We start from the raw sequence: 11,708 nt of genomic DNA on the forward strand, positions 1-11,708 counted from the left end.
CTACCGGGCATCCTTGCTGCACATATTGCTGAGATGACGGGTGGGTGTTTGGTCACGTCCGTCCCCTGGCTCAGGATTGTACTGTTTTCTCATGAGCAGACTTAGTGTATTTATCTGCTCTGTGGGAAGCTAAGTCGGGTGTGATCATTAGTGAGGTGGGAGCACAGCTATAGGACTGTGAAGTTGAAAAGAAGTTCCAGAATAAGGCACCTCTTTTGTACATTTTTATGGTGGTTATAAAGCAAGTCACCACAGTCATTAAGCAAACCATGTGGCTGCTAGGCAAACCACCCAATCATTAAGAAAATCCAGCATAACCAATGATCATTTTTTGCTATTTTTTACCAGCAAGAAACATTGCAAGTTGTGGTCATATGGCTGCAGGACACTACAGATGCTCATAAATGGGAGTGATTGCCAAGAATTCTAAATACAATCACTTGACAGTAGGATGTCAACAGTAGTTGTAATTTCAATTTCAAAGGTACATGTTAAGTATCTTTTTTGAAGCCAATCGCAGCTTTTTTAAAAAAATAATTTTATTAAACGTTTCCACGTTTAAAAACAGCACATATAAAAACAACGCATATACAATCTTCACAGGGACGTGACATCAACTTTTCCATATATCTATCTATCTATCTATCTACACACACAATTTTTCATTCCTACAGTCTAACAAATTGTATCATTTCCCCCAGACTGTATAGTATTCCATGTCTTTCCTATCTTGCTATTCTAATGTCAGTTTGACCATTTCTGCACAATCCATTATTTTCTTTATCATACTATCCATGGGGATGCTATCTAGTTTCCGACTGTGTGTAAGTTATTCTTGCCACTGTTAGTACATGTATTATGATGTATTCAATTTCTTTCTTGAATACTCCTCTGATTATCCCTAGAAGAAACATTTCTGGCTTAAGTTCTATTTGGAGACCAGTGATTTCTTGCAACCATTTCCTTATTTTGTTCCAATATTTTACTTCAATAGCATAGAACCACCACATGTAAAAGAAAGTATGTTGTTTGTATTTGCATTTCCAACATTCTGAGTTCATGTTTGGATATATTTTAGCCAGTCTTGCTTGTGTTAGATGCCAACAATAAGATATTTTATAAAGGTTTTGTTCATAGGCAGCAACCATTTTTAATTTATAGTTTTTGGTCCACAGTTTTTCCCATTCCTCTAATTGTATGTTATAACTGAAATTTCTTGCCCAGGCTATCATTGTTTCTTTGACTATTTCCTCCTCCCTATCAAATTTAAGTAAGTAATTATACATTTTACTTATGATTTTTTTTTCTGGTCCTAATAAAATTTTGTCGATTTGTTGTTGTTCTCTGTCAATAGTGAATTCCTCTAAATCTTTTTTGTGTCTTGTCTCTAGTTGTATATAGGGCGACCAGCCTATAGTTATTCCCTCTTCTGAAGCCCATCGCAGCTTTGACTGGTCATTAAGTGACCCGATGTAAGGATTATCTGTACTATTTTTTTCCTGAAAATTTGGCAGACTTCAGCCTATGCACATGTTAAGGTCTGCAAAAACAGAAAAAGGTAGGAAGAAAACACAATGCATTTCTCATAAATTCTCGACACGTTGCACTTCTGTGTAACTGTTTTGAACTAGAATCTCATTAGGAGCACCCCGCGGGCAGCCACGCCTTGGCACCAGCCTCTCCTAAAGGCCGATCATGGCAGAGCGCAGAGAGCTCCCTACCCCCGTCAAGTGCCTTTGCTGCAGACCCGGGTATGGTGCTGGGTGGAGGCTGGCAGTATTGCCAGATCGCAACTTGGCTCTGCAGCCAAACTCAAGTCAAAATACGGCCAAATTATTTTCTCTCACAGCCAAATTTTCCGGCCAAATTTTTTATGCAATATAACATGAGGATATATTGTTTTTTGTTTTTTTAACTGTTTTTAAATAATCAAATCATTAAAAATAGTCTTTATTAGACAACTGGACGTGACATCATGGGAATTTCTGCATTTCTTTCCCCAAAGATTCTCCAGGCTCCCCAGCCCCACAGCTGAGAGAAACAACCCGACTCCCTCCTGCTTTGTCCCGCCAGAAGGGCGGCCTTACCCTCCACCTATTGCCGGCCGGAGGGGCGCAGCGATGAGGGCCGCAGGGGCGTCCTATTGCCTCAAGCCAACCCAGCCGTCACCTCCTTTCGTCCTGACGCGAGGCTGCCTCATTTGAGTGACCGGGACATAAGGGACCCCCGCGGCCCGCCGTCGCCTAGCCCCCCACGAGCTCCTTGGCCTAGAACAGCCCCCCTCCCCCCCCCCTACGCCTCGGAGTAAACAGGGCGGCTTTCTCCCGCCCTCGCTGCTGAGGTAGCGGGCCTCCGGACGGCTGGCGAACGGGGACGCTGCTCCCTCCGCCGCGCTCCTGCTCCAGACTCCCGAGCGCGCGTCCCAGAGTTGGAGGCGGCCGCCCCTCCGCCGAACTTGGGAATTCTGGCAACTTTGGGGAGGGGGAACCCGCATGGCGCTGAGGGGCGGGGAGGCTTTTCGGCGCGGAGGAGCCCCGGCAGGTGCTGCCCGAGGAGAGGTGGGGGGAGGTCCGCCACACCTGCGCCCCCTCCGGGCCTTCGCGCCCTCCGGCTTCCCCCGCCCTCACCCGGCGGGGAAGGCGGCTGGGCGCGCGAGGAGCCTGGCGCTTCGTCCCCTTCCCAGCCGGGGCGTCAAGCGCAGGTGACCGGAAGGAGAGAGCCCGGGCGGAGGGCGCCGCTTCAGCCATCCGCGTCTCGCCTCGCGGGGGGAAGGCTTTCTGAGGGTTGCTATGGCGGAGGAAGCAGGAGGAGGCGGCGGTCTGCCAGGTGGGTCAGCGGGTGGGCGGTGCTGATGGTGCACTTAGCATCGCGTCTGCCACTAATGCTTCCTCCGCGGTTGTTGCTTTCTCTTCTTCCCGTGCGCTGAAGGGATTCATCAGAGGATTCCCCCCAAAGGAGGGGAGTGATTTAAGGGGGCGAATCCTCCTTTGGGGTGGATCCTTGGGAGAATCCTCTGGGAAGCTTGGTGCTAAAGGTCTGTAGGATGATTCCCTTTCTCTTCTATTCAGATTGCCTCTGCTCGAAGGGCAACGTGGATAGATGGTTCCCTTTTTAAAACTACCGGGAGGGGTGGGGAGGAAGCTGCCGGGCCAGTCTGTATTCTTAGGGAACTGACAGAGGGAATGAGAATAAAGAAAACGTAAAGAAGGGGGGAAAGGTGCACGGGGGAGGTTTCCGGCAGCTGGAGCAAGAGGAGACCGCCCGACTGTACAAGGGACGAGACCATGACCCAAAGCTCTGGGGCGGGAAGCAAAGCGAGGTGTGTGTGGGGGGGGGGGATGATCACATCACCCTCCCTCTGCCACTTCCACCTACCCAACCCCGAAATACTCACCGACTTGCAGGACCTTGTCGACGCAGCTGCCGCCAATCAAAGCGAAGCCCCTACGGGAGGGCAGGCGGTTCTTGTCGGCAGCGGGGTCTGTCTCACCGCTGCTCCTGTTGTTGGAGACGGCGCTGGTGAGAGAGGTGCCAGCACCGGCGGGAACCGTGGAAGCTATGGCTCCCCCACCCGAGAAGCAGCTGAAACGTTGATGGTGGAGGAATCTGCAGCACTCCAAACGAGGCAGCGCATGGGCAGAAGGGAAAGCTACAGCGGCAGAGGAAGCAATAGTGGCAGGCGCGATGCAAAGTGCCCCACCACCACCACCGCCCACCCGCTGACCCGGCCTGCACCCAGCACCATCCCCGGGTCTGCAGCAAAGGCGCTTGGTGGGGGTAGGGAGCTCTCAGCGCTCCACTGTATCCCTCCCTCGCGTCTTCTCTTTCGGCCCCGCCTCTCGGGCTCCTTGCCGCGACGAGCAGCCCCTCTTTTTCGCCCAGTGGTTCGGGTGCGGGGTGGGGGTGGGGGGTGCCGGCTGTGTCTGCGTCTGCTCCAGCGAGCTCTGAGAGGATTCATCCTCCTCCTTTTTTCTCTCTCAGCCGTGCGCGCGCCTGCCAACGCTTCTGGGATAACGGTAAGCATGGGGCAAGTTGAGCCGGGAGCGCGGCGGTTGGCGGCGAGGGCACCTCTGAAGTCGCGTGGAGGTACACGAAAAAAGCGGTTTAGGTTGGAATGGGTGACTGGGAGAGTTGCGCCGCTGGGGCGATCTGCCTCTCCTCGTCCCTTGTGCGGATCCGTAGTGCTTGCGCCTGAACGGTCGCCCCGTACAATTGGAGGTGCAATTCGAGAGGGGGGTGTGCCGGACTCTGCGCGCGTGTGCCAATCCCGGCTCCAGCCTCGAGGGTTTGGCCCCCGTTTCGGCCGTTCGTGGCACCTGCCTGATCTCCGGTGCTGTTGGCGGAAGGAGGAGTGACACCACTACACTCACCCCTCGCGTGGTACTCGGTGCGCTTTACTCAAACGGGAAGACGACCTCCTCCTCCGGATTGTTCTTTTTTTTAGCCGAGGTATTAGAGAGTGAACTCCGCTTCCTCCTCTTTAAGCTGGATATGTGCCTACTTCTTAAAAAAGCTATCCACTGCCATAGCCGAACCTCTAAGCATAATCTTTGAAAAATCTTTCAGGACCAGCTCCTTGCCAAAACTATGGTCACAAGCCACAGTCATCCCCATCTTCAAAAAGGGAGACCCCGGTCTAGTTGAAAATTATAGACCAATCTCTTTACGCTGCGTCACCTGTGAAGTCATGGAATCAATTATTAGGGACACATAAGTTCTTGAGTTATGACCATAATTGAGCCTGAAATTATGGATGTAAATTGTGCTTGTCATTAAGCCATTACCATGTGAATGCACCCAATTTTAATACCTTTTTTGCAGTGGTCATTAAGTGAATGCAATTATTATTAAAGGAACACAATAATCATTAAGAACAACCAGTTTCTTCAATTAGCTACTCTTTTTTTTTTTCTCAAGAATCTGGAAGAAAACACTGGAAACCAGCCAAAACTGCTGAAAATTTCAATCATGGGATGCCGTAAATGGCCATAAATGTGGAATCAATTGCCAACTGCCCCAAATGGAATCACATGACCATTGGGGGTGTGACTCTCAAAGCTCCAGAACCAGGTCATCAGTAAAAGGCTATGGAGATTCTCAGTCATCCAAGTCATGGTTATCCCAAAGGTGCTTTTTCAAAAAGAAACTGGACTTTCTGGGGGGGGGGGGGTGTTGAAGATGTTTTCTTTCTCATCCAATAAGCTTCTTCAGCTCTGACTGGATGGTGGGGAATTAAAGGATTTATATTCCTTGCAGATAGCTGGTCATTTGTATTTTAGAGTCATTGAGGCCACTTGGAGGTTTATCTATGTCCTCAGGATCACCTGAGTAGTGCAAATAGGTCATGAGTAGCTCTTCGTCATAATTCCAAATGGTTAAGCAGTGGCTACTTGTCCTTCATGATGCAAAGCCTGAAACTTCGGTACTTGCATCAGAAATAGAAGCCTAAGCACCAAGCAGTCGAGTAGGCATCATCCACCCACGTGTAATTTTGATTTATTTTTTGTATAGTTTTTTTTATTTTTTATATAAATATATAAGTATTGAATACATGAACAGTGTGAAATATGGATATTGTCAATTTTGATACCAAGTAGTAGTAATGTTAACCATTTTAGTAGTCTTAATTACATTAATCATAGTCACATCATTATGATAACTGATTGTACATTATGATTGTAGATAATATAAACATTTTTCAACTTTTGGTCCTTTCATGAACATACTAATCTAAAAATATTATATAAGAATTTGCATAATAATATTTTCCCCTACTAATTTCTACCTATTCTAAATCTTAATAACTCAAATCTTATATTAATACGTATTTTATTTCTGTCCATCATCTTCTGTTTATTTTAATACTTCAATTCTTGTTAAGTTTTAGCATGTTTTCTTACTCCTCCCTTGGGATTTTATATTAATAAAATTAATCATATTCACATCATTGTAATAACATAACTCTTACAATTAAAGTTGTTAACATTAGTATTTGCTCCACCATGTATATAATCCTTCATCATTTAATTATTCAGTATTTTAATACACAATACTAATGACCATAATAATCTTGTTTAAGTGTACATACTGTAATACAACCCTCTTTCAATTTCTGGTCCTTTCATCTACATACTAATTTTAAAGTATTATAGCAAAGTATGCATAATAATATTTTCCCTCTTTCTAATTTCTACCTCTATTCTAAATCTTAATGACATAAATCTTACATTAGTAGATATTCTATTTCCATCCATCATCTCTTACTCATTTTAATATTTCAATCCTTATTGATTTTTTGGCATGTTTTCCATACTCCTCCCTTGGGATTTTGTATCTCCATGCATCATTTGATCTAAATGTTTCTTCTGTCTCTACCTCTCACTGCCAGACCTTCCCTACATCTATCAGTGTCTCTATCCTCACTTCAAAAATGTCTTTCTTTTTATCCAGTTCAATTTTTTAATCTCTTAATCTATAATCTGCTTGATCTATTTCATCCATTTTAATTATCTCTTCCTTCTCCTTGTCTTTTGGATTCATTTGTTCCTTTATCTGCTCTATCCTTTCCTCTTTTTTTTCCCTCTTCTATTTCCTGGATTTCCTGTTCATTTTTTGTTATCATTTGCTGAGCATTTTCTGGTCTCACAACTATATCATGTATCAAATCCTTCATCTCTGTGATCTTTTATTATAGTGTCATGAATATTTTGAAACATCAATACTATTTCTTTTTGAAATACACTTGTTCCTCCCAGTCCCAAAGTCTCAGTTCTTTGTAACATCAAAAAGCCAATATTACAACAATTCACTCAGTCCCAGGATTATTCCTCAGGATGCACAATATTTATAGTCCTTTGTAATCCTCCACCAGTCAGTTTACTCCTTCCAATTTTTTCAAAAGGTATCTTTCTTTTTTCTTTTTCCAATTTTCCTTCTTTAGTCTCTATGCAGTTGTCAGACAAATAGATAGTCCAACAGGTTTTCATAAGCCACATACTCAACTCTTTAACTTCAATGATAATTCCAGGTATCTATAAGCCATTCTACTTAAAAATCGTTCAAAGTCTCAGAATTTTTCGTCCTTAGCCGTGGAACAAATAGGTGTCAGATATTATGTAGAGAGAAAAGAAAAAGTAATCTTCCAGGTATTATTTATCTCCACTCTGTATTGTCACTCCTCCAATTTTTTCAAAGATATTTCAAGCCTTGTAAAAATTATTTATTTATATATATATATATATGTATGTATGTATATGTATATGTATATGTATGGCATTCAGCTTTGTTCGGGTATTTTCCCACGTCATTGTAGTTGTGCTTTTAAAGTTGTAGCAACGTTTTGGCAGAATCTCATCTGCCATCATCAGGCTTCTGTATAGTGTTCATCTGTGAGTCAGGCTTTTATAGTGGTTTCAGATTTAAATTTGGGGCAGCCTATTGCTGTGCCAGAATGGATTTTTTCTTCACCCTGATTGGTTGAGAGTCTTGGTCTGTGTTTATTGGTCTTGAAGTTTGCTGTGTTCTGCTTGATTGGTGTTTCTAGTATCTCCTGTCTGTTTTTTGGCTCTTTTTGTCTCTTGATTGGCTGGCAACATTGTGTTACTTTATTGGAGGCCTTTAGTGCAGCTTGGCTCCAGGTAAATGGACGGCTATCATTAGTTAGGAAGCTAGGTTTCGTCTGGGTGCCTGGTTGGGGTGTGTTTGACCTGGAGGTATCATAGGGGATCTGTCTGTGCCCAGGTGTTTGCCTGGCTTGTGGTGTGGAGATTTTTTTGTTTGTGAGTGCAGGCTTCCAAATGATTGACAGTCTGGTGGAATAATCTCTTCTATTCATGCTTTCTGGTCTTTTTTCAATCTCTATGGCTTCTCTGATGATTGTGTGGCTGGGGTTTTCTATAGTGGCTAGGGTTTTGGTGCTGTTGAAGTTGATGCTATGACCTGTTGCTTTCATGTGTTGGACTAGTGAGGAAGTGTGTTCCAGCTTTTTTACTGCATTTCTGTGTTCATCCAGGCGGGTGCTTATTCTTCTATTAGTCTGTCCAATGTATGTGGCCGGGCATGATGCACAGGGGACTTCGTATATGCCTTGGTTTTCCAGGTCAATTTTATCTTTGGGCTTGATTGGGTGGGGGTGTGTTCTCATTGGTTGGGGGTTTGGCTGAACACAGCCAACACAGCCAATCAGAACACAGCCAAGACCCCACCCAATCAAGTCACACCCCCACTAGTAGTTAAAAGGAACAAGCAGCTGCAAGCTCACATCACTCTGAGAAGCACACAACAAAGACATTTCAAGCCTTGTAAAAATTATATATATATATATATATATATATTCTTTTACCAGTAGATGGCACTATTACTGGTCTGTAATTTTTCTTTATGCATCTGTTCGCTGCTTTTTCACATTTTAGAGAGTCTATCTTTTTCAAAGTTTATTTTCTTTGAGGTTTAATCTCTAGTGTGGAAGTTGAAAATCACTTCACCCAGTTCCAGTCGAGTTGTGGTTTTGGTAGGTTGGGCTATGGTCTCTTTTTGCGTGAAGACCAATGCAAAGAATGTGTTAAGCAGTTCTACTTTCTCTCTGTTGCCTGTTACTTCCTTGCTGTCTTCTCTCTTTAGTGGGCCGACTGTTTCCTTGATTTTTTTTCTTGTTATTTATATGTTGGAAGAAACTTTTTTTTTATTATCTTTGACTTTTGTTGCAAGTCTTTGTTCATGCTGAGCCTTTGCTTTCCTGACTTTGTCTTTGCAGATATTCTGCCTTAGTTGTGTGTCCTCTCTCCATTTTTTGTACTTGTCCTTTTTGTCTTTCAATTTGTCAGAGAGATCTTTCTGCAGCCATTTTGGTTTCTTCTTGGATTTCTTGTTTTTCTTTCTCAGTTCTATTGTGCTGGTCTGGGCTTTTATGATCGTACTTTCCAGAGTTTCCCAAGATTCTTGAATTATTTTCCCCTTTAGGATTTTCATCCAAGGAATCTTTCTCTCTGAGTTTATTAAAATCAGCTATTTTAAAATCTAAGGCGCTGGTATCATTACGTTCTATTGCTTGTGTTTGCATTATGTTGAATTCTAGTATGATATGGTCACTCTCACCCAAGGTTCCTGTGGTTTCAACTCCCTCTATCACTTCTTCTCTGTTTGTAAGAATTAAGTCCAGTATGGTTGTCTTTAAATTTACCCTTCAAAATAGTTTTAATGCCAATATGTTTGTTTACTGACTATTCAAAGTTACAACAGCATTGAAAAAAGTGACTTTTGACCGTATTTCACATGAAGGTTGCAGCATCCCCTCAAATGTGGCTCAGGGAAGAGTTGAAAGACACAGAGAAAAGCACGATTTACGTATTGTGCTACTTTGGAGTACCATAACTCAGTCTCACCCGAGTTTTATTACAAATGACTTTGATGTTGGGGGTGGGGTGGGGGGGAATCTCCATTAGCTTTTTATTCTTCTTTTCCTGTTTTTGGAGGTAAAACTACAGAACTGTTCATTCAATTCAGAAGACACACAAAGGGTTTCTGATGAAGAATTTCTCTTCAAAAAGGGACGTCAAGAAGAGAAGGAACAGAAAAAGAATTTAAATGGGGTTATGAACTTCACAGTTTTGCTGTACTGGCTGAAAGGTCATGTAAAAAGAATGTTCTGTCCAGAACACCAGTTCCCTAGTGCACATACATGAACAAACCAGTGTTTCTTCAGTTGTCCTTGGATAACACATTCATTCTTGAAAAACTGCATTTATTTTTAGTGGAAAGCTAAAATCCCCCAAAAAGTCATAAAAGATTTGTTCATTTCTTAAGTTACACAGAAGAGGAACTATTTCTAATATTATATAAAATTGGCTCTTGCTACTGAATTTTGCACAGCTACATAAAGTCTGAGCAATAAGGCTGTGTTTTCAAAGACTTTTCATAGTCTGACCCCTACTGATGATATCTGGACAATGGATGGAAAAACAATGTTTATTTGTTCAATTAAATGATTTATAGCCAGCCTTTCTTTTGTGATTTCCAGCAGTATGAAAACAAAATAAATAAAAACTCTCAGCTGAAGCTTTTTCATGTTGCCTTTAAATTCTGCAGCAGCTTTCAGTGTGTAATTTGTCTTTATAGATGTATTTGTGATTTTAAAAATCATACTGAGAACCTGTTTGAAGGGTTGGGCAAAGATTGCCAAAATAAATAAAAGTTTAAAAAATTATATCCCTGAATAAAACACATGCACTTTTATATAATTTTTCATCCTATCAAGTTTGCTAAAAATTGTACTCACTGGTGTTCTGAGTTTTCTGTAATGGGCAGGGCCATTATACAGATTTTTCTTGCAGCAGCTTACTAGGTGGTCCACTGTTTCTTTGGCTTTCTTTCAGAGACAGCAGTTGCTGTCTGTTACTGGCTTTATATGCATTTATTTTTAAGGCCTGGTCTTGTGCAGCCAGAATTAGTCCCTCTGTCCCTTTCTTCAACTTTCCTACTCTTAGCCATTGCCAGGGTTGTTGTATATCTGCTTTGTCTGCTATTTTTTTTAATGTACTGCTCATGTAATATTTGCCTTGCCATGACTCTTTTCTATTCTTCATCTGGTCTTTCTTGTAGGCCAGTTTGGTCTCTCCAGGAAACCTTCATAGTGTACCAACTTCCATGCATCTCCTTCACAGGACTTCAGCTATCCTTCTAATGCCTCTTTTTCTTCTTCAACTGTCTGGTTTACTAGCAACAATCCATGCCCACTAATGCTCTTTGTTAAGTGGACTCCGTCAATGTCACTGTGTGGATGAAGCACATGATTCATTTTTATTATTTTTCTCCTCACGCTTCTCCCTACCTTAGCTCAAAACCTCAATCACTGAACAGCATTGACTCATGAGGGAATAGAAGGGGAATTTACCAAATTTGCAGATGATACGAAGCTGGCGGGAATAATTAACACCCAAGAAGATAGGCTCAAGATCCAGATGGATCTTGACAGACTAGAACACTGGGCCATATCTAATAAAATGAAATTCAATGTAGAGAAAAATAAAGTCCTACACTTAGGCAAGAAATACCAAAAGTACACATATAGACTGGTTGAAACCAGGCTCAATAGCAGTAGCTGTGAGAGGGATCTTGGAGTCTTAGTGGACAATCAGCTAAATATGAGCCAGCACTGTGCAGCAGCAGCCAAAAATGCAAATGCAATCCTAAATTGTATTAACAAAGGGATACAGTCAAGATCAAGGGAAGTACTAATGCCACTCTATAAAGCCTTAGTAAGACCACACCTAGAGTACTGCATCCAGTTTTGGTCACCACATTATAAAAAAGATGTTGAGTCTCTAGAAAAAGTACAGAGAAGAGCAACCAGGATGATTACGGGACTGGAGGCCAAAACATACAATGAACTGTTGCAGGAAGTGGGCTTGGCTAGTCTAGTAAAGAGAAGGACCAGGGGAGACACGAAAGCGGTCTTCCAATATTTGAGGGGATAGTTTTATTACAGGAATGATCCAGGTATCAGAAGAGCACTTTAGTTTGTCTTGCCTTTATACATGTAGTGGTATTTGAACTGAAGCTAATTCCTGCTAATTTAGTCACTAAAAGTAATAAAGATCAATATTTCAATTATTAGATGGTTAGATTTTTGGGTATGCTTTGAATGTTTTGCTTTTGGCTGAGACTGACTTTCTCTATTTTATGCCAAATGTACAATGGACAAGATAAACTAT

General features: G+C 42.5%; 1 protein-coding gene across 1 annotated transcript in view; it reads right to left on the reverse strand.

Annotated features, from left to right (window-relative positions):
- Window positions 1-1,517: 1,517 nt before the first annotated feature.
- The window catches only part of LOC113454102 (ABC-type organic anion transporter ABCA8-like), a 37,345-nt gene continuing 27,154 nt past the window's right edge, over window positions 1,518-11,708 (reverse strand). Inside the window, exons 17-19 of the mRNA XM_087919243.1 lie at window positions 3,376-3,516; window positions 2,297-2,787; window positions 1,518-1,540 (exon numbers count right to left, since the gene is read on the reverse strand). Coding sequence (XP_087775369.1) covers window positions 1,518-1,540; window positions 2,297-2,787; window positions 3,376-3,516 — 655 coding nt within the window. The remainder of the gene's footprint in view (window positions 1,541-2,296; window positions 2,788-3,375; window positions 3,517-11,708) is intronic.

Source organism: Pseudonaja textilis, unplaced genomic scaffold, assembly GCF_049901715.1.
Source record: "Pseudonaja textilis isolate UNSWEBS1 unplaced genomic scaffold, rPseTex1.2 PTEXSCF69, whole genome shotgun sequence".
Taxonomy (NCBI): Eukaryota; Metazoa; Chordata; class Lepidosauria; order Squamata; family Elapidae; genus Pseudonaja; species Pseudonaja textilis.